A 22,980-nucleotide genomic window follows, 5' to 3' on the forward strand; every position below is an offset into this window, starting at 1 on the left:
AATTCGATAAAACATAGTCATCACACTGTGTTTTGTAGTCTTAAAAACTAAACATGTGTGATATGATAAAATGCTTGATTATGCAGTCAATTCTTAATTTTTATTGTATGGCTAACTAAAAAATCTCAAACCGCCTTGCTTTTTCTTCCCATATGTAACACAGAGTAAGGGAATTGAAACTAATTTAAGCCTAAGTAAAAGCAAATAAGATTATTCAAATAAAAAAAAGTGTAAGTATATGTAATATATTTTGGTATATATAACACTCATGAATATTAAAAATTGATGAGATATGCAAGATGCTTTTTAATTAACTCTGTAATTAGGATTGTTCACAAAGGATTTGAAAGACTCCTAGCTTTGTTTCTCTACTCAGTCACCAGCTAGATCTATCACAAGTAAAATGTGTCCTGTTTATACAGTGAAATCACGTCTACCTGAGGCTGGCATGTAAGCCAAAATGACAAGAATCACCTCCAGTGAAAATTTCCTTTGAGTGTAACTTAGGAAGATGCTGTCAGGAGTCAGTCTGTGGCAGAATCAGTTTTTTCCCTTTGCTGTTGGAAGACATCATTTTTCCTTCAGTTGGCCTCAAATGGTTTGTTCCAGGGCTATGTTGGAAACGTATGATTCTTTACAGATTAGTTTCACACTAAGTGCAAAAACCTCTATTGAGATCCTGTGGAAGGAATAGCCAATTCAGATCTTACACTCACTCCTGGGCATATACGCATGGATGGGATGCTGAGCAAAACTATTTGAACCTCTGTTTTTAGAAAACCTTTCATGCTTTATATTTATTTGTAATTTCATGGGTAGTTAAGATGGAGCAAATGAAATGTGCACATGCTTTCTGTAAGATAATATTACACCAGTGCCGCATCATCCAGAATCCAGCCAGCCTCTCCACCTCCTTTGGAATGGGTAGACGTCACTTGTTTCCTGGAAAGTTATTAGTTGTCCCCGGAGTTGCTGGAGCAGTAACTTAAATTATACTTGCCCTTTTCTTACCTCCTTTCACCTTATTTGTTCAGTGGGTGATGGCAACACCTCCGCCTCCAGCTCGGCTCCAGAACTCTCCAGGTGTCCCTGGGTGACAGCCTTGCCTCTGGTGGAGAGCCACAGTCCCTGAGTAAGGGGAGGCGAGCTGGAGGGCAGGGCCTCTCCTCAGAGAGAGCTTAGACAGGAACCAGAGTACGTGGCCCCGCCGGCCACAGGGAGGAGGCGCAAGGCTTTGTGAGGAGGGGCTGTACGACTCCTCTCTGTTACCCACTGAGTCTTCCCTTGTGAATATAAGGGAGGACGAGTCTGTTCAAAGTAAGTTGTAAAAAAGCATTCATCTCAAAGATAAGCATGAATTGATAGAATAACAAAGTCAGAAAATACCCTGAGATAAATTCTAAGGCTTTTGGAAAATATTTTGGAGATGTAGCTTTGCCTGTGTTGTGTCTGCTTGCAGAGTTGTATTTTTGTCCTGCCTGGTTCCATTATGGTTTTCTCTTGTATGTCATTTTGCCATTGTGCACTGTAATGACATCGTCATTTTCTTCCCTTTTCCCATCAAGTCATTCTGCCAGCAGGGCTCAGTCTCTGAGCTCCTGCTCTCGCTGCTTTCTTCCTGGAAAATCTCTGTCCGCCGCCGGCCTGCTGTCGCATATGTAAAATCTGATCCTGTTTCCGCTGTCACTGTATGTGTTCTTGTTGCATGTCCCTTGCCACAGTAGTTCTGTTTTCTTTTCCATGAATGCTTTGGGGCGATGATTACAGTAGAGAAAAGCAGGACTGGATTTTGAGAAATAATGGATAGCAAACATAAAATTTTGCTGACCACAGTAGAACATTTTTTTTTTTTCCACAGTAGAGCATTTTTATAGCTTTCCTTGTCATGTCATTGTATTTGGTTACTATAACTTATTTGGTTGGTTATTTATATCTTGGCTTATAACTCTACCAACTTATAACTCTTATAACTTATTTACCAAGCATGTCATGATGACAAGTTAAACTATAATTTTTATCATTTTGTTAAATGTATCCATTTAAGTTTCATAACTTTCGAAATATATCAGATTTGCTCAGAAAGTTATCTGTGCCCATCATAGCTTAGTGATTTAATTGCAGTGATTTTTAAATTACAATGCGAATTATTTTTAATGTTTTTTGAATGACAAAAGGTATAAAGAAGGCAGAGGCTCTGTGGAATTGTTAAAATTTGTTTTGTGATTTTTTAATTGTTCCACTATTTCCATGAAATAGTGTGAATTTTGTTTTGATTCCACTAATAAATCCCATATAATACCTTGAGTTTTGTTTAGTTATGTCACCTATAGTACCAACTGAAAAGACGTAGTAAAAGGGAACAGATGAAGTTGAAGCATTTATTAAAAGTGAAATTACAAATGTTGTCATTGACGTTACGAATAGTAAGTTATCACAAGATTGGTGGGTAAGATTCATTTCCAGTGACAAATAGAATTTGATAATATTTTAGCAAGTGAGAGTTTCTATAACAAATCTTTATGAACTTGAAGATTACAATTCATCAGCCTGTAAGGATTTTTTAAACCCCCAAATCCTGTAGTAACATAGGAATGCTATTTTCTATTCTCAGTTAATAGATGAAACAGAAATTTAAGTTAATGATGGCAATATATAGAGTAGGTCTATATTTAACATACATTTTTCTGCTGCTTACTAACCTTTTCCTTATCTGGTTAACAAAGTATAATAGCCAACTAAATGCTGCTTCTTCTCGAACCACCCATGTCCACTGTCTTCCTGATCTGTTCACTGTTCCTCTTTCAATTGCTGAGGCTTTAGAGCATCTGACTCCAGCTTTTATTTCCAACAAAGGCTGAATAAAAGAACATGGGGCTCAGGATTTTGTCTTTACAAGTTATTGTTAGTTGTTGACAACATAAAGAGTCGATAAGGAAATAACCTTTGAAAGTACAGAATCAGGTTTAGAGAATGTTTTTTTGGTGGAAAAGAACTTGGTTATCTGCTAGACGTTATTTATATGTATATAAGAATATGACCTTTTGAACATGTCATTTTACATAATTATGGATAGTTTAGAATGAATTCCAAAAAATAGAATTGCTCAGCCACAGTATACATGAGTTTATAAATTTGAAAATATAGTATTAGCAATTTTTCCTCTCCAGGAATTCTGGTTTATAGCCCACTTGCAAATGAGGGCTTATTACTCTCTAGCCTCACCAATGTAATTTTTCATCAAACTTTTTGTTGTTGTTTTTATACTAATGGGTGAAAAAAGATTTTAGCCTGGCTTTACTTTGTATTTTTCTTATAATGATGGAGGTTGAGCCATTTTGTTTCCTTTTCAGTGAACTATATGTAATCATGTCTTACAAACATTTTTCACTTTCAAGTAGGAATTGTTATTTTATGATATAAAAAGAGAAGAACTTGAGGTAACCCTCTGTTTCATTTATTGTTAATAATACAAAATTGGTCTTAATTCTTCTTGGATACATGTATGTACATGAATATAACAAAGGTTTTTCCTTTTTTTCTGAAACAAAGTTTGGGAGTAATCAGTCCAAACCAGAGTTCACGGTGGACCTTAAGGGAGCGACCATTGAGATGGCTTCAAAGGATAAATCCAGCAAAAAGAATGTATTTGAGGTAATAAATTATTGTCTAAGTATAATCCTCATTTTTAACCATAGTAATTTTATGTTCTGTTTGAGTTATTGGGTAAATTGTCTTTCAGTGTGACTAGTTAAGGCAAAGTTAGTCATTAAGTCAGTTTGTATTTGACTTTTAAGTCAAAAAAGCTGGTGTAAAAATCTAGCTTCGTTTGCGTGAGTGATTAGATCTCAGACTTTATATTACAAGCCTTTGTTCCAAGTCTTGCATTCCCCCAACAACAATAAAAGGTGTGGTTCCCTTTACCCACAAAATCCAATATTAAAAAGCAAGTTAAAGCCTTCCCAGTGTCACAAAAAGCTCCCCACAGTAACACATACTTATTGCTGCCTAACAGACCTCCCCAAACTCAGTAGCCCAAGAAAAGACGCATGTTGTTTGCTCAGTTTGGCCTGCCCAGAGCCTAGTGGTGGTTCTGATGCTCGGAGCTGAATGGTGGTGCTGACCTCACCCGGGTCTGGTCACCAGGCTTCAGTCGTTCAGCAGCTTGTGTGGGGCTGAACAGTCGAGTTCCCCTGTCCGGGCTCAGCTCTCGCTGCTGGCCGGGCTGCTCCTCACTGGCTCTCTCCTTGTTCAGTGGAGCGACTCCGGGCTTCTTCATGTTCAGGGTTCCCAGAGGGCCAGAGTGGGAGCCCCAGGGCTTCTTGAGATCTGGATGAGGAGTCAGACACCAGTGTGTCCTGCGTCTTAAAGTGAGCCAGGTGGCTGGCCAAAAATTCAGGGTCTACCTGCTGGTGGAGGAGCCATGGTCATACTGCGTGTGTGGAGAGCAGGGGGTGTTCAGACCAGCTTTGCAAATAGCCTTTCTTTAGAGCCTCCTGTCTCAGGCCTTTCCTCCTGTTGTTCAGGGGGTTTGGAAGAGTTGACATTTCCCAAGTGGAACCTAAGTTTCTGTCCTGTTGATTTTTACTCCTGATCAATCTACCTTCAGTATCAAGGGCTGCTAGTCTCTGCTTGTCAAATGTTTCCTCTCTTCCAAGACTCAGGAGAAACCATAATAGAGATGTTGCAAGTTTATGCATTTAAAATAGCACTTGTTTTCATGTAGCTGGAGTTAACATCTTCTGTAAATTATTTCCCGACTAGATTATCCAAAAAGAAGAAAAATTTTTCAAGCAGAGACTACATTTTTTTCTTATTTTTATTTTTTTTAGCATGTATCAAAAACTTATTTCATTCATTTTTTTAAAAAATTAAATTATTTATTTTAATTGGAGGCTAATTACTTTACAGTAGTGGTTTTTGCCACACATTCACATGAATCAGCCATGGGTGTGCATGTGTCCCCCATCCTGAACCCCCCTCCCACCTCCCTCCCCATCCAGTCCCTCAGAGTTGTCCCAGTGCACCAGCCCTGAGCGCCCTGTCTCAGGCATCAAACCTGGACTGGCGATCTATTTCACATATGGTAGTATACATGTTTCAATGCTGTTCTTATTTTTAAGTGAGAACCTCTAACAGAACAGAGTATCTTACATGTGGTGAATATTCACTATTGATTGGTTGCTTGGCCTGCTCTCTAGGAAGAAATTTAGGGAAGGAAGTCACTGTTTCCTGAGGTAGCCGTGTTTCATTCCAGAATGAAGAGGGTCCCATGGCCAAATAAATTTGGGAAATAGTGTGTATTTTATTCCTTTGTTAGAAAACCACAGTGCACCCTGGAGTAACGAAACTCCAAGAAGTCTGGAAGGATGGAGTCTTATTCAAATCTCCTCAATCCAGTATTTTCTAAATTAACATCACATAATGAATCCTTTGCTTATTTTTTGAGGGATACCTTTTAAAACATTATTACAGGAGGAATATATCTCAGAATGTCATTTGAAAAGCATTAGCATATGTTCCTCTGGGAAAAAAGGAAATCAAACATTCACCAACCAGAAAATAGAAGGAATGCTCTCTATGGCTAATTCAAAATCCTTCTTCAGTTGGACCAAGGTTGTCATATGTAAATTTGTTATCACACTCATATGGAATCATACATAGTATCCTTACTTTAGTTAGTTCATGGTATGATAGCTCAATAATGTTTCTGTCTAAAGGGGATGTGAAAATTATTGTCTGTGCCCTCTCTTTGTACTAAGTCATTATATTTTCATACTAAGTAGGAAATATTGAAAGTCCAACCCTTCTATATTCTCTGTCTACATTTATTTTTTTTAACTAGAGAGAAAAAATTTCTCAAGTTTATGTAAAACTATCATAGGTTTTATTTCTGTACAAATTATATTTCAATTCTCATTTAAAATGCATAGCCTAGATACTTGAACTTGTTTTTAATGATGACATATATAATATGTCAGCAGGTTTTGTGGTGTTTGTGTGATAGTTTGGTATCCTAAATTATTAGCTTTTCATTGAGAATCTATTGTGGGAAAAACATCATGTTTTGTAAAATAATTCAGTATTATTTTATGCTAAAATAAAGGATAATGGCTTCACTGTGGAATCTGTAACCTTGGATCACCATTAATATAATATATGGCATCTCATCTTCTGCTGGTGGTTTAGTAGACTGAATTAAATCCATTTACTTGATTGAAAGCACTCACATAATATATATATATGTATATTTTTTCCTTCTTTAAAGCTGAAAACCCGTCAAGGAACCGAATTGCTGATTCAGTCTGACAATGACACTGTTATCAATGATTGGTTTAAAGTTCTCAGTAGTACTATCAGTAATCAGGTATGTGTTTGACTTAGGGTTTTTTTTTTTTAACCTTAGAGCTGTTTAATCTTTCTTCCTTTTTTTTTTTTTTTTTTGGCTATTTATTGTATATCTAGTTTCCAATTTATGTGTGAAAAAATACTTTTTGAAAATGCATATTTGATAGTGATCAGTTTAGCAATTCCTGCTGCCTGATGGGGCTTCCCTTTTGGCTCAGTGGTAAAGAATCCATTTGCAGTGCAGGAGACATAAGAGATGCGGGTTCGATTTCTGGGTCAGGAAGCTCCCCTGGAGGAGGGCATGGCAACCTGCTCCAGCGTTCTTGGCGGGAAATCCTGTGGACAGAGGAGCCTGACGGGCTGCAGTCCATGGGGTTGCAAAGAGTTGGACATGACTGAGCCATGAACACACGAGAGGCTGATGAGTGATTTAATATTCGCATTTATAGGATGTTTGCAATCAGTAGATTTCACGTAACTCTCACATGAGGCATTGGTTCAAAAAGAAATTAGCTCCAGAGGCAGGGCCAGCCACTATGCCTAGTCCACTCTGTTGTCGTCTTGTCATCAGCTGGATGTGCTGGAAATCATACCGTTTGGTGGAAACTGCTACTGCGCAAATTGGTGAGATGAATGAAGCTGTCGTCGGGTCATTCACAGTTTCTCTTTCCTAGAAACTTTTCTACTTACAGTACCCTTGTGTTCCTGGTAAATTTCTTCTCGTATGTATTATACCCAAAAGAACTTCATATTTCTATTCTGAAGCTGAGTTAGTAAGAGCAGTAATAAACAACTTGAAGCTGCACTTTCTTAGACTGTATTCCTGCCCCCTCAGCATATGGGGACATGGCTCCTGATTAAGTATCATGTGTCAGGGACAGAAGTGAAAGGAAAGCAGATACTTAGGAGTATAATGATTTTAAACTAAATGGAGACAAAAGAAAGTTGGGGAATTACTGGCTTTAGGAGAGACTGAGGTGTCTCTCAGAGACTTTGTTGGTAATGCTTCATTATTAACAAGGTTTGTGATCATATCCAAGTGTTCTCTTTCTGTGGGTCTCAGTTTTTCTACTGAAAAAAAAAAAAATAGATTGAACTGGATTGTCTCCAAGTATCCTTTTATGCTCCCAGATTTTGTGATTCACTTAATTTACAACACCCTGATTTGAAACCTGAATTTTTTTTTTTAACTCTTCCACCTCCAACTTTTATTCTTCAAGTAAATTATTCACCAGTCTAGATGTGAATTCTTCCCTTGCAGTCTGTAATACTGTATGAAATTTCTGAACCTTGTCCCTTTTCATTTATCTCAGAAACCATGGACAGGTCTTTAAATGTTTATACTAAGAGTAACCCCCCCGAACAGTTTTCGTTATTTCATCTCACACCATCCCACACCAATCCATTCTTAAAGCCACTACAGTATGAAACTTCCTAAGTCACTTTTATAATCCTCTCCTGCTCAGAAACCTGATATGATTTGTATTAAAGTTCAACAGCCTGAGCCCAGTCTATCTGTCCAGACATACCTTTTACTCTACCCAGAATGGGCTTTCAGCTCTAGTTACAGCAATCCATTCACTGTCCTTTGAAAGCGAGGATGCTGCTGTTCATTTACCAGATGTGTGAGTGTCTTATACCCTGGGATGTAGCAGCATTGCCACCAGACGCATAGAGCTTACAGTCAAAGGCAGAAGATTACTGAAGACAGACAGCTGAACAGTTAATATAGTGAACGTTTAAAGATTCCGATTTTGTAGAGGCTAACACTAGTGGAGGGATCAAGGGAGGCCTTGCGGAGAAAGCGGTTTTTTAAATTAAGGCATCCAGGTTCAAGGAATAAGCCAGCTGAAAAGGGAGGACTATATTATTGACTATAAAAATTTTAAGTGTATACTGTTTGCAGAGTAGCAAAAGATACTGAAGGCAAGAGATGGGCAGAACTTCTTCAGGGAAAAATACAAAACTTTATTGAGAGACATTGACACATCTTAATTAAATGAGAAGTATATCGTGTTCATGGATTAAAAGATTCAGTTATATAAAGATATAATATTCTTCCAATATTCTTCCAAATGATCTGTAAATGTTTAGGTTTGAGGTATTTGGATCTCTTTCAGAATCCCAGTAGGTTTTCTGGTAGAACTTGACAAGCTTTTTCTCAAATTCATTTAGAAATGCAAAGGGCTAAGGATATGCAAGACACCCTTGAAGAAGACTTGCTGTTTCGTACATCAGGCCCTGATAAAGCTACCTGTCCATAATGGGACAGATACGCAGACCCGTGGAACAGAATAAAGAACCTGGAGACAGAGCCACATACCTTTGGCCAGTGTGCCAGGACAGGGCATGAGCTGGGTCAGCTGGAGGTCCAAGGAGAAGTCGGAGCTTTTCCTTATTCTGTGCACAAAAATAAATTCTTGGTGGAGTGAAAGGCAGAGCAGTGTTTTCAGCTTTGAGAATTCAGTCTGCTTTTTAACTTGTGAAAGTGACATTGTGAGTGAAGTCACTCAGTCGTGTCCGACTCTTTGCGACCCCACGGACCATAACCTACCAGGCTCCTCTGTCCATGGAATTTTCCAGGCAAGAGTACTGGAGTGGGTTGCCATTTCCTTCTCCAGGGGATCTTCCTGACCCAGCAACCAAACCCAGGTCTTCCCACATTGCAGGCAAACGCGTTACTGTCTGACCCACCAGGGAAGCCCCGTTAGGCTTAAATGAGTTCTAGGACTCCTTTCAATTCCTGACGTCCATGGGCCTGGCAGTAATGATGAACTGTTGACACAAGGTGCAGTTTTAAAAGACTGTTGCTGTGAAACAGTTAAGATGCCCCTGCAGGTTAGCTTTGTCTGTCCTGTTATCAACAATGTAGCCTCATCCTAATCTGTCACCTTCTAACAGTTATTACTGTCACTTGATCAAACGATTATTACTGTCACTTGAGGCAAGATAGTGTCACTATTGGTACAAACCCATTATCCTTGTGAATTATCAGTAATTTTTTTCTTTATTAAAATTCAGAATTAATGCCATCAATGGAGGAGAAAAAGAGTATTTTTTATAATATTTATCAAATAATCTAAATCATGGCTTCTGTATACTAATTCATTCCTTAAAGTCATTTGGAAGAATTGATCACTGGTCATTCTGAGAATTGCATCTAAAGTAATCGTAAAAGTAATACGTGTTTGGAAAATCTCTACCCAACAGACAGTAGAACCCGATGAAGCAATTGAAGAGGAGATACCAGATTCACCAGGAATAGAAAAGCACGATAAAGAAAAGGACCAGAAGGAGCCAAAGAAATTGCGTTGTAAGTTTTTCTTTCCCAGTTTTGCTAGTGGTTTGAGTGAGCTTATTATTCTCTTAGCTCTTCAAAGTTTTAAAGTAAATCTGTAAATGCTGAGTAGAATCACCACTGTTAACAAGAGTTGTAAGATTCAGTAGTTGCAGCCTCAGCATTTCAGTGTTCTCTATCTTCATTTACTCACTGTAATTTTTCACCCTAATCGTACGCACCCCAATGGCATCATATATTGCATTACCTTTTCAAGAGAAAAAAAAAAAGGACGCAACAGAATGCAGTTATGTTGAGGTCTCTAGGAAGCTGAATTTTATGAACTGAAAAATGGATGATTACTGTTTAAGATCCTTACACGTTGAGAAGTCAAAAGTTAGGGGGTATGTACTGTAGTTCCAAATCAAACACCAGGCAGCCACCTCTAACTCATAGATGTCTGTGCAGGTAGCTGCATGAATTTAACCTCCAGACGACATAATACGTACAAGACCGGAGTGAGCCAGCAGTTTTAGGGATTGCATTTTCTAAAGCAGGCCTCTTGTAAATTGCATAGTTTAAACAGGCCATTAGCCATGACTCTGAACTTTGTTAAATCTATTTGAACAAATCCACATTTAACTCAGAACTTTTTGGTCTTCACAGGAACTGAAGGAGTAGAAAAATCAGTTCATTTGTTCTCTCACATTCTAATTGTTCAGGCCTATTACTGATACTGTCACTGTGTAACAGTGTAAACACAATGAAAATTTTATTGTTTTAATTCTTTCCTCACATATTGTTTGTGCTCTCAACTTTCTTCACATATAGTTATTTTCAAGAAATTTACTTTTCAAATTTGTGTTATGGTAATCAAAAAAAGAAATTAGGACTACAAGAAATGTAGACCATTTTCCAGGTGATCCCATCTTTAGGTCAGGCTCGGGATACTTATGATGAGTCTGAGTTCAGCTTGAAGCACAAATACTGGTGATGGATATGTGTGAACATATGTGTGTGTTCATATGAGTACATCTTAATATATATGTATACATATACAACCCCCAGCTCCCAGTTCAGTAAGGATAGGGAAGGGTGGAGGTTTTGTTTATATTTTATAGGATGCTTTCTTTACTTTTGCTCTTCATTTTATGCTCTAAAACTGGGGGATAGTCTAAGATTATACATAGTATCATTTATTAAATAATGAGTATATAATAGAATAACTTACAAATGTCATGGCACACATACCAAAGAAGGCACTGTTTGTGGTCAGTGTTTAGTGATAGAAATGGAATGTTTTGTGTGGTGTATTACTTTGAAATTGGGTCTGTGTTAATTCTTCATGAGTTACTCTTAAACCATATTAAAGTTAGAATAATTGATTTACTATAATTTTTATATATGAGATTAATATATTTTGAATGCTAGGTGGAAAAATTTTTATCAAAAAAGCCTTTATCTTATGAAATGCTTAATATCTGTCTTAAGCCACAAAAGTATCTAGCATAGATTCTTCAGAACAGAAAAAAACCAAGAAAAACTTGAAGAAGTTTCTTACACGACGCCCCACTTTGCAAGCTGTTCGTGAAAAAGGTTATATTAAAGGTAGGTAGAAGTGATGTTTATAGCAATGAACTTTGGCCAGAATCAGAAATAAGACATTTTACATTTATAGCTGAGTAATTTCAAAACAGTAAAAATGTTTTCATTACTTATTCATTATCAGTTCAGTGATTACAATACATTTGAGTAATCAAAATTGATTTTCAAATGCATGTGAGTTTAAAGCATTGAACAGATGTAAATACCAAATTCAGTTTTTAGAAACCCTGCACCAGAGGAACTACACAGATGTGATGGGTTGGGTGGCAAACTTTCAGAATGACAATAAAGATTTTTAGTTTTGAGTTGCACAGATCAGAAGAAATATTGAATAGTCACTAACAGTAGAAAAAAAGAAGAAAGATAATGAACAATTTTATTCTTGATTATTTGCCTTCAGTTCTCATTTAAGGTAATTACAAAATTAGTATAAAGTATTTTTTCCTAATTAATTTTTATATTTTTTTCAAGTGTAAGAGTCACAATTCACTAATAAGATCTTTTAATATTCTTTAAAATTACATGTTCTGTGTATACCTTTAATTCTTAAAAAAGTGTGTTTCATTTCAAAGGTTAAATTTTCTAATACATAACTCAAGAGACAATTGTTCATCAGTAAAAAATATAATAAAAGGTAGCATAATATGTATATTATGCCTGTCTTTTGTGAAGATTCTAACAAAGACTGTTGTTGGGACATCTGTTTGCAAATCATCTAAACTAAAATATGCAAATAAGTTTCAGTAAACACTACTGTGTGTAAAATGGATGACTAAAGAGAAACTACTGTATAGCACAGGGAACTCTACTCAATGCTCTATAGTGGCCTATAGGTGAAAATAATTTAAAAAAGAGTGAATATGTGTATGTGTAACTGTGTCATTTTGCTGTATGCCTGAAATTAACACAACCTTGTAAATCAACTGCAGTCCAGTGAAAATGTTTAAAAGCAAAGCATTTGCTGGGGAATAAAAGAAACTTCTATAAAGATGAGATACAGACAAGATAATTTAAAATAGCGATGAGTTCCATGAAGAATTGAACACAGTGATAAAATAGAGTGACTAGAATTGGGTTACCTTAGGTAGCATAGTCAGAGGTTTTTTTTTTCCCCCTTTATTTATTTGGCTGCACTGGGACTTAGCTGTGGCACACGGGATCTTCAGTTGCAACATGTGAACTCTTAGCTGCAGCATGGGCAGTTTTAGTTGCAGTATGTGGGATCTAGTTCCCCAGCCAGGGATTGAACTTGGGCCCCCTGCGTTGGAAGCATGGAGTCTTAGCCACTGGATCACCAGGAAAGTCCCAAAGAAGGTTCTTCTAAGGAGGTGACATATTAGCTGAGACCAGAAGTGATGAGAAAGAGCTCCATTTGGGAGGGAAGATTGATCCTGTCCTCTGCACAGGATGAGAAAGTAAGAAGGGACCCAGGGACTTCCCTGATGGTCCAGTTCTTAGGACTTTGTGCTTTCAGTTGCCAAGTGCAGGTTCAGACCCTCGTCAGGGAACTAAGATCCTGCAAGCTGTGAGGTGTGGCCACCAGAAACAAGAGCAGAGGAGCCAGGCAGGAGTGAGGGAAGGTGTTCCTGGAGCCTCGTGAAGAAGGAAAACCGTGTGGTGAAATACAGTTGGAAGCAGTCAGCGAAGTACAGATCAGACAAGCATGTGTCGTGGTGGAGTGCACATTTGCAAGGGTACCTCCTGTTTCGCTCCCAGTGGTTTAGCCACTTTGTGAACTATTCTTTCTTAAAATTTCTTTCAGATCAGGTATTTGGAGCCAATCTTTCTAATCTGTGTCAGAGAGAGAATAGCACTGTGCCAAAATTTGTGAAATTATGCATTGAGCATGTCGAGCAATATGGTAAGAAAAAAAATTTTGTTTTAAATGTTAAGCACACCAGCCCACTGTTTTGCCATTAAAACCCCTAGGATTTTAGATTCTGAGTGTTGCAACCAGAAGTTCTTTTTAGTTGTAAGTTGTCAAGAAAAGCATCTGTTTTGCAAAAAAGAAAAAACCTACTCTTTTGTACTGTTTCAAATTAAGACCTTTGCAGTCATCTGTTGAATGTTCAGTACTTAGGGTTGATTAAGGATATGGTATTCCTTGAAGACATTTGGAGTTGACATTTGCTTAAAATGAAAGTGGTGATTGTGAAACTGTGTTTATTAAGAAATGATTGGACAGTATTGGAGATGGTGTTTACTTACCAAGAGAAAGTTTCTTCTGTTTATAATAAAAATGAGATGACCTTCCAAAATCGCTAAGACAACTATAAAGTGTCCAAATAGACAAATCCTCTTTATATCATTTCTTGTAAAAGAAGACTTAAATTAATTTCTATTTTGGTTAATTTTAGCATGTTATTTATTAGTGTTATTTATACTAGCTTTTAAAATAACAGTATCTTGACTGCAGTCACATTAAATCAGTATGTCATCCAAAAAATCTTGTGTAATGAAAATGTTTGCATAAAATGTAATTACTGCTGCTTACGGATCTCTTGTCTGATCTTTATCAGCCTGACAATAGAGACGCCATGGTCCTTACCTTTACTGGAAGTTAAGTGATTAATAAGCACATTAGATAATGTTAATATGTGCATCATTATTGAATATTTGAACTTTGGGGGATTTCATTGTGTGAATTTCAAATGATTCTATTCCACATAATAAATAAAAGAAATTAATAGCTATCTCAAATGATCAGTTCTTCTTATAGAACCATCATTTTAGTTGCTGGCTTGTATTAAGTTTATTGGGCTTCTCTGGTGGCTCAGATGGTAAAGATCTGCCTGCAATGCAGGAGACCCAGGTTTGATTCCTGGGTCGGGAAGATCCCCTGGAGAAGGGAGTGGCTACCCACTCCAGTGTTCTTGCCTGGAAAATTCCATGGACAGAGGATCCTCGTGGGTTCCAGTTCATGGGGGTCACAAACAGTAGGACATGACTAAGCGAGTAACACTTTCACTTCATATTAAGTTTATTATAAACACCAACTCTTAAGAGTCCCTTGGACTGCAAGGAGGTCAAACCAGTCAGTCCTAAAGGAAATCAACCCTAAATATTCATTGGGAGGACTAATGTTGAAGCTTCAATACTTTGGCCACCTGATGCAAAGAGCTACTTATTGGGAAAGACCATAATTGCTGGGAAAGGTTGAGGGCAGTAGAAGAGGAACGCAGCAGAGGATGAGGTGGTTAGATAGCATCACCGACTCAATGGACATGAATTTGAGCAAATTCTGGGGGACAGGGAAGGCTGGTGTGTTGCAGTCCAAGGGGTCACAAAGAGTTGGACTCGACTTAGCAACTGAACAACAACAGTAATTTGACAAACATTTTTCAGAGGGTGCCTTAATATGTACATTTACACTATGAAATGACATATGAAATGACAAAGAAATGGGTAGGCTGATTTTATCTACCAGTTTTCTTTACTGTTTGATTCATCCTCAAGTGTTTGCTCAAGTTTATCATAAATTGTTAGTATTTCAAGGTTGAGATGATTTCTGTGAGGCGATCCACAGTCTGCTTGATAAAGTAGATTTGTTGCTGTTTACCAAACAATTCAGAGTGAATCTCCACCCCTGTTTCCCTGCCAAGTAGCTATAAAAAAGCCATTGAGAGGAAAAGAGAAATTTTATTTTAGGCTAAATGTTAATAAATAAGAACTCTAAGACATGAAAGCATCTGTAGATGAGGCCCACAAAAATGTCAATCTTGAATTATTGTCATTTGTCTCTTAGGGCTGGATGTTGATGGGATTTACAGAGTTAGTGGCAACCTTGCAGTGATCCAGAAGCTGAGGTTTGCAGTCAATCACGGTGAGGTCATATTCCCTGTTGTTATATACAGAAGAATCACTCATACTGTTAGAATTGGTTTAAGATAATTTCCAAGAATTTCCCATTCCTTCTGTTTTGCAGATGAGAAATTGGACTTGAAGGATAGTAAATGGGAAGATATTCATGTCATCACTGGAGCCCTCAAAATGTTTTTTCGAGAATTACCGGAACCTCTCTTTACATTTAATCATTTTAATGATTTTGTTAATGCAATTAGTAAGTAATGTAGTTGCACTCAATTTCCCCCCCCAGATGTTGAAAACCCTCTGTTCATACAGATTAAGCTACTGCAATTCCTTTTGATCTCACTTGAAACAAGTTTTTTAAAAGAATCGCTTCAGTCCAGAAATTTTAAATGCGACCACCAGGTGTCACTGTGTATCACCAAATACCAGGTTCCAAAACCCTGCCACCGCTTTCAGTTTCATGCAGACTCTCCATTCGTTGTCTTCTTTTCAGAACAAGAACCACGACAGCGTGTCTCTGCTGTGAAGGACCTGATCAAACAGTTGCCAAAGCCAAATCAGGACACAATGCAGATTCTGTTCAGACATCTCAAAAGGTAAGAGTCTCACGGCAGGAGAGAAGGAGTAATTGGGGGAAAAGAAGGTCAGAGAAGTGCACAGGTATGATACGTGGTGTGGGACCCTCGGGGCCAGGCGACCAGACCCAGGTTCAGAGCCCAGCTGTGCTGTTCCACTGTCTTTGTAACTAAGAAAGATAATGTCTCTGAGCCTCAGTTCCTCGTAGGTAACGTGGTTTGGTATAAAGAATACATTAAGGTCAATTTTATATGTGAAACTTTTATTAATATATATTGCCTAGCATATAGTAAGTGTTCAGAAATAGTTACTCAAGTTAATTATTATGGAGATGAGACTGGTTATTAAGTGAGGAATATTCAGTTACCTTAAAGTCAGGGTAATTAGGTCTAAATTACCATATAGCTACTGTGAAACTTCTGATAGGAAGGATACCAGTTTATTAAAATAAGGGATCACAGCATGAGATCTTTTTTTTTTTTAATAGCATAAAATGAGTAAAATTCAAAGTTTATTCTCTGTGCTCTAATGAGATTCCCCCGTCACTTTAGCGGGGGGATCATTGTTATCTGAATTATAGCAGGTGTTCAATTATACCTGTCACCTAAGTTTATCCAAAAGAAAACTTTCCATATTATTCAGACTGGATTCTGTTTGGTTAAATAGTTTGTATTTACCTTAGGGAAACGAGCATTATTTTTCTTTGCTGAGTGCAAACTGTTTATAACACTGAAGAATTTCCCTGATTTTTAAATTTTCTTTTTTAACAATTTTGTTTTCCTCCTAGAGTTATAGAAAATGGAGAAAAAAACCGAATGACGTATCAGAGCATAGCAATTGTTTTTGGTCCCACTCTGCTCAAGCCAGAGAAGGAAACTGGTAACATAGCGGTCCATACCGTCTACCAGAATCAGATCGTAGAATTAATTCTTCTCGAGATAAATTCCATCTTTGGACGCTGACACTTACTGAAGACAACCTGTGGAATAGAAGCTGAATTTCATCAGATTCCAGATCCTTATACCTGACGTATCTTATGGTTGGACCAAGCAGTGACTCTTTGATTTTGCACTTTTCTGAGGGATCAGAAGGGAACGAAAGAGTCCAGATATGTGTTAGGCCCTCATATTTGCTGCTTTGTTGCAAGTTGATAAACCTGTGTGTACCTTTGAATTAATTTTATCCTGAATGTTTGCGTTTCACACTCTGAATTTCAGTTAAAAAAAAAAAATCAAAACTTGCGATTCTAACCAGTCATATACACTGGATAATTTGGTAAGAATACATTTTTTTTCTCCTTAAACTGGATAACGTAGAATTTCTTCTCATGATTTGATAGGTTCATTACTTGATAGAACAACGCTTACAATCAGTTATTTTGAAAACGCTCCTGGGCATTTAAAACAAAGTGAAGTATGTCTGTTTCGAAACCTGTGTGTTTCTTTTCCAGGGTTTCTGCATGCAGTGGCAGTCTGAGTGCTAGGACTCATTACAACCCAGACACCACGCCTTGATGAAGGCTGGCTGTCTTCACTGTGTAACGCAGCAGCACACTAATAGTACTTAAAACACTGTGATATACTAGAGTTGAATTTAGCATAAGCCAGTTCAGGGTATTTTGGGGCTGTCTATACTACACTGACTTGTAGCTAACAATCCTAATTCTCTCTAGTGCCATATTGAGTTCTTGGTATGACCCTGTGGAGAAACCAGCTTTCTTTGATCTAAGTTCAGGCTGAAAACTGTCCTTTAGCTCATGTATATAATTGTGTTGTATAGTCTCAGAGTACATTCTAACCCCTTGTTTCTAATCACGATACTGGTAATTTTTCTCCATGAATATTAGGTTTCCTCCAGAAACAGGCCGTTATTTGAGGAAGTTAACTGTGTGCACTTTTAGATTTTAATTACATTTACAGCAAATCACTGTAATGCAAATGGTACTGGAAAAATGCTGAATAGACTTGCTAAATGGTAAATGCACTACAAGAGGAACCTTTTAGATTATTTAATATGTACAGAATACATTAGAAAAAAAATTTATTACAGAATTCTAACTCTGCAAGTATGAATAGTGGAAACCCATATGTAAATTAGATAGAGGTCAGATCGGAAATGACATTGCTAAATCTGAGAATTTCTTTTTACATTACTAATGTAGATCGGTTTGTATAATAAAACAGGGTTTGGAAGGTTTTGTTACAGAGAGCATGGTCTGCTGAAGATTTTTTTAAAATGTATTTTTCTAGATTAACTGCTGTAAATGAAATGTCTAATCCGAATAAAGAAAACTATAAGAGGTTTAGAGATTTTTTTTCTGTTGGAAATGTGCATTTTGGTTTTTAATTTTGTTTTGTTTTTGCATTTACTGGCACACTTTTATAATACCTCATTTAAAGAAAAAAATCAAGTGAATCCAATATTTCCTGTGGCAAATATGTCTCCCTCATTTCACACCTTTTCTGCCCCCCCCAACTAGTGCCCTCCCCACCCCCCCGCGCCCCCACCCCCCCACTCTGTTTCTTCATCAGTATTTGAAAGTGAATGATTTGCAACCCAGACTTTTCTTAGGATCACATTTACAATTTACAGATTCATTTTCTTGGGAACAAATATTTTTTGTATGACCTGCCTAAAAACCTCTCGCCTGAGTTTTGTGGTAAAAGTAGTTTGTGGTTGTGATCTTATTAAATTGATAACAAACTAAGCTATTTGACAGCAGTGGGAAAGCAGATTGTCTTGGGCAGGGAGAAAAATCCCCCAGATGAGAATGTTTATATTTGCCTAAAGATGTCCATAACCATATACAATGCCCTAGGCCTGGCCTGTGTAGTGATTGTATGCCAGGAAAACAATTAGATGCAAATCAGTGATGTTCTTTCTCTTGGTAGTTACAACATATCAAAGAATAAAATTGTCCTGTGTTTCTTGTTTCAAAGTACACGTGTGTATGTGAAGTCTTAAATGTTTTAATAGTCCATGGCTAATCAGCTTATTGTAATATTGTATGTACAGTGAGATCAATGTCTTGTGTTTTCATCCTCTGTGAATTAAAAATTCTCACTTGTTTTGTCATAACAAAACCAGTAATTTTTCCTGTCTTGACAGCTTGATTTTTAGTAGAAAATATATTAAAGGCTGAAATAAATTGTCAGTGAAATTTCATCTGCTAATAGACTTTCCTTCAAAGTGTCATTAAAAAAATAGTTGGAAATGGAAAGAAAAAAGTATATTCAAGTATGTTGTTCTATTTCAATACAAGAAAATACTATTTAAATTTTACTGCCATAAGAAATTTTGCCTTTTACTTTAGAAAAAGTTAATTTAAAAAAAAGCATTGTTACCTTTTAGGTAAAGGCAAACTGTTAAGATTCTTTTTTTTCTTATGTGAAAAGCACAAATGGAATAATTCAGCCAAACTTTGGGCATAGACAGTTGTGTTATATACGCATACACGCATATATGTGTATGTATATTGTTCAGTTGCTAAGTCCTGTCCAACTTTTTGCCACCCAGTGGACTGCATCACGCCAGGCTCCTCTGTCCATGGGATTTCCCAGGCAGGAATACTGGAGTGGGTTGCCGTTTCCTTCTCCTTGGATCTTCCTGACCCAGGGATCAAACCCAAGTGTCATGCATTGGCAGGTGGATTCTTTGCCATTGAGCCACCAGGGAAGCCTGAATGTGTCATTGCTTACATACAAATGAAAACTCATCAGTAATAATAATGATAGTAACGGTAGATACCTGGAGACCTTTGTGTACTATTCTAATTTTATCCCATGGTTCTTTGTAATATTAAATATTAAGATAGCAGACAGGGAAAAAAAGGCTATTCCATAATTGTGCCCTGAGATTTTTTTTATCAGTTCATGCGGAGGCTTCTGATTAAATGTTTAAACATGCCGTTTTTCACGACACTGATTTCTCCAACATCTTTAAGCATTTAGAAGAAATACATAGAGGAACCTACAACATGTCTTTAGTGAAAAAAAAAAAAAAAGAATAGTCAGATGGGTGTCATCCTCTCATTGGTCTTTTAAAAGTCAACTACAATATTGCATCCATATAGAGTTGAAAATGGGTAGAAAATAAGATGGTATTAAGTTTCCTGGTCTCTCAACTCAGTCTGCACTAACGGTCCTCCTCTATAGAAAGCACGCCTAGTTTGAGACCGATGTGTTTTAATTAGCGAGTTTAGCGTGTTTGTTAACAGTCCTTGAGGTGGGGCATCGTTTCTGTTTTTGTTTTTAAATGGTATTCCAGTATAACTAATACAGTCATGTTATATGCAACTTCAGTTTGAAACCAAAAAAGAAAAAAAAGGCAAAGGGGCTGCAAAACAAGATCAGCAGCCTTACAATGATGGTGATTAGAATCTGTTGAAAATTCACAAGCCCGGTGCCCAGGCCGGACAAAGTCAGCCCTAGGCCTTGCAGAGAACGGGACGTCCAGAATGCTAATAAGACCTTCTGTAGCTACAGAAGGCAGGGAGTTCTCCTGAAGAATCTCAATTAGGCTTCTCAACTGAAGTTTTGTGGACCAGGGGTGGCTGTAAGTGTATTCAGCTGGATTGAGCTTTTACAGATTAGCCTTATGTGACTGTGGCACTTAAATGAACTCTTTCATTTCCTTCATTGCTTCCCTTATCCTGCAGGAGAAAAAAAAAGAAAAACAAAACGCAAAAAGCGCTTTCATGGTACTCATAAACAGAGCACATCGAGACCAAGGTACCTGTTTAACACACCACCACAATATGAATCCAGAAAAGTTTGGTTTCTTAATTTTTCTCATTAACCCGCCCTTCCCTTCATTTTACTTCCTCTCCCAATGTTTTCAGAAGAACAGCCTTTGGTAAAGATTTTAACCAGGAGCCAAATCTTCTAGGTAGTTCTTTTTTTTGTTTGTTTTGTTTGCTTGCTTGTTTTTGCTTTTAATATTTTTTAAAATGTATTTATTTGGCTGTGCAGGGGTCTTAGTTGCTGCATGTGGGAACTTTTAATTGAGGCATGTGGAATCTTTAGTTCGCTAGCCAGGGATCGAATCCATGCTCCATGCAGTGAAAGTATGGATCTCAACCTCTGGACCACCAGGGAATTCCCTGCTGCTGCTGCTAAGTCACTTCAGTCGTGTTCGACTCTGTGCGACCCCATAGACGGCAGCCCACCAGGCTCCCCCGTCCCTGGGATTCTCCAGGCAAGAACACTGGAGTGGGTTGCCATTTCCTTCTCCAATGCATGAAAGTGAAAAGTGAAGTGAAGTCGCTCAGTCGTGTCTGACTCTTAGCGACCCCATGAACTGCGGCCAACCAGGCTCCTCTGTCCATGGGATTTTCCAGGCAGGAGTACTGGAGGGGAGTGCCATTGCCTTCTCTGGGGAATTCCCTAGGTAGTTCTAATTGTTATGGCTCACAGCGCAAGTAGCAGTGAAACCTGCAAGTTGTTGTGAACCCTGTGATGTTGATGAAATCTGTACTGACATCAGAATGAGATGTGACGCTGTGGAAACTATCAACAAGGCCTGTGCGTAAGTAGAAGTCAGAACGGCTGTCAGGTCAGGGTCATGACTAGTGGAGACTCAGCCTGGTATTAAGGGCCTCCTGGACATTCTGAGAGATTGTATATTTGATCAAGAGAAATGGGTGTCTTAACACTTAAGTAAAACAGTCTCATCGATGGATCAAGCAGGACAGACCTACTGGGACCTCACATTCACAGCCTTAGGTTATGGAGGCCCAGAATGTGTGTGCATGCCTACAGACTGATGGCTGGTCAGTAGCTCAGAAGGATGAATCTAAGGGAAGAAACATCTTAATTAGTTATGTTATTTCTATTTAAACTTTGTGATGCATTTAAGTAAAGCATATTCTGGCATGTTCACATATTGTTTGATGAAGAAACAGCTTGTCTACCTGTTGTGGACATCTGTTTTCAAGCTAAGTTCATTTTTATTTATGGGACATATTGAAACTTCTTTTTTATGTGTTATGTGCATTCTGGTGACTATGCACACAGCCTCTGTCAGCAGTTGCTGTTTGCCTTGGACTGTCAGATGAGTGGCTGCTCACCCAGCTTGTATTGGGGCTTCTTGAGGCCCTTGTGTCCACGGCGTCCAGATTTCCTGGAGCGGGTAGACTTGAAGAAGAATCAAGGCCCTCTGTGGAAGCCAGCATAACTATGTGGTCCCCCTTTTATAGAGGGGGGGGGTCTCAATATTTTTAGTTCTATGAGGTTCCCTGAATTCAACACTTATGTTGGAAACCAGATCAGATGTGTCATTCCTGACACCTGGCTGCACCTTACGATGCCCTCTGATTATGGCTCTGCCTCCTGACCTGTTACGTTAGCTAAATTGATTCTGAGCATGGCCAGTACCAACAGCTGAAACTTCTTACCCGTCTAACTACTTTTGGAAGCAGCTGGAGCATAGTCAGTTGGCATCAGTAGTTCCACAAAGCCAGCATCAGATGATACGAAATCATTGTTTCAGATAACAGGCAGCTCTGAAACATCTCCCACTGCATAGGAGGTTTGGAAGGCACTTTAATATAAACAGTCTTCTAAGATCCCATTTACTCAACAAATTCATTGACTTTGTTTAATAAATATGAATATGTTTTGTTAATGCAGAGCTTTAACCTTTGGGGATGTGGTAGTGAACAAAAGAGAGTCCCTGCTTTTGTGTTTATGTTTTTGAGATTGGTATTATGACAACTGGTGTATATTTAGTTCTGACGTAAAACCCTTACTGAGTAGGTGAACTGAAATGGTCAGTCTCAGTAGTTTTACTATAAATCATGAATATGCCTTCCAGTCAGCTGCTAGTGTTGTGGTCGGGCCAGCTTGCTGAGATTGAGCTGAGATTTATTGCTATGTGATTGGGTAGCTTGAGTTGAGAATGACATATATAATTCGAGTACTTATTGAGTTGAAGTTAGGCAAGTTTGTCAGATAAATACAGGAAGTATTGATGGCTTTGATGAAGCATTGTTTCAGTGGATGAGGCCTGGTTTTAAACAGCAGATGGATCATCATGGTGGGAAGCAATAAAATGTGGCGTGGAACATTAGCTAAAGTTTCAAGAAAATCGTGGATTTAACAACATTGTTAGCAGTCACATAAGTAATCCACAACATCCCTCCCGTGTGGAGACACATGGAAAGGATTCTGGGAAGATGCTGGTTACAGCATAGTTTTTCAGTTCTCACATTAAAACAACAACATAATGACATTGACAGCAAAACTAGGTAACATACTCTCACAACCCCCAATAGACAAGCGAGTGTGGGTAAAGCTCCACCAGCTCAAAGATCTGCAAGGATACAGTGTCTGCGAGAGGAGCAAGAGAGAGACCACAGGGTAGCATCT

The 22,980-nt window shown here is 38.0% G+C and overlaps 1 protein-coding gene across 8 annotated transcripts in view; it reads left to right on the forward strand.

Annotated features, from left to right (window-relative positions):
- The window catches only part of ARHGAP12 (Rho GTPase activating protein 12), a 119,276-nt gene extending 100,580 nt beyond the window's left edge, over positions 1-18,696 (forward strand). For 7 of the 8 annotated variants that reach the window (XM_070472132.1, XM_070472130.1, XM_070472133.1 and 4 more), the window contains 9 exons: positions 3,550-3,651; positions 6,266-6,364; positions 9,556-9,658; positions 11,114-11,230; positions 12,990-13,088; positions 14,973-15,050; positions 15,153-15,287; positions 15,531-15,633; positions 16,401-18,696. In XM_070472132.1, the coding sequence (XP_070328233.1) occupies positions 3,550-3,651; positions 6,266-6,364; positions 9,556-9,658; positions 11,114-11,230; positions 12,990-13,088; positions 14,973-15,050; positions 15,153-15,287; positions 15,531-15,633; positions 16,401-16,575 (1,011 nt within the window). In that variant the 3' untranslated portion in view covers positions 16,576-18,696. The remainder of the gene's footprint in view (positions 1-3,549; positions 3,652-6,265; positions 6,365-9,555; positions 9,659-11,113; positions 11,231-12,989; positions 13,089-14,972; positions 15,051-15,152; positions 15,288-15,530; positions 15,634-16,400) is intronic. The other variant, XM_070472134.1, reaches the window with a different exon arrangement.
- The last annotated feature ends 4,284 nt before the right edge of the window (positions 18,697-22,980 follow it).

This window comes from Odocoileus virginianus, chromosome 9 (assembly GCF_023699985.2).
Source record: "Odocoileus virginianus isolate 20LAN1187 ecotype Illinois chromosome 9, Ovbor_1.2, whole genome shotgun sequence".
In the NCBI taxonomy this organism is placed as follows: Eukaryota; Metazoa; Chordata; class Mammalia; order Artiodactyla; family Cervidae; genus Odocoileus; species Odocoileus virginianus.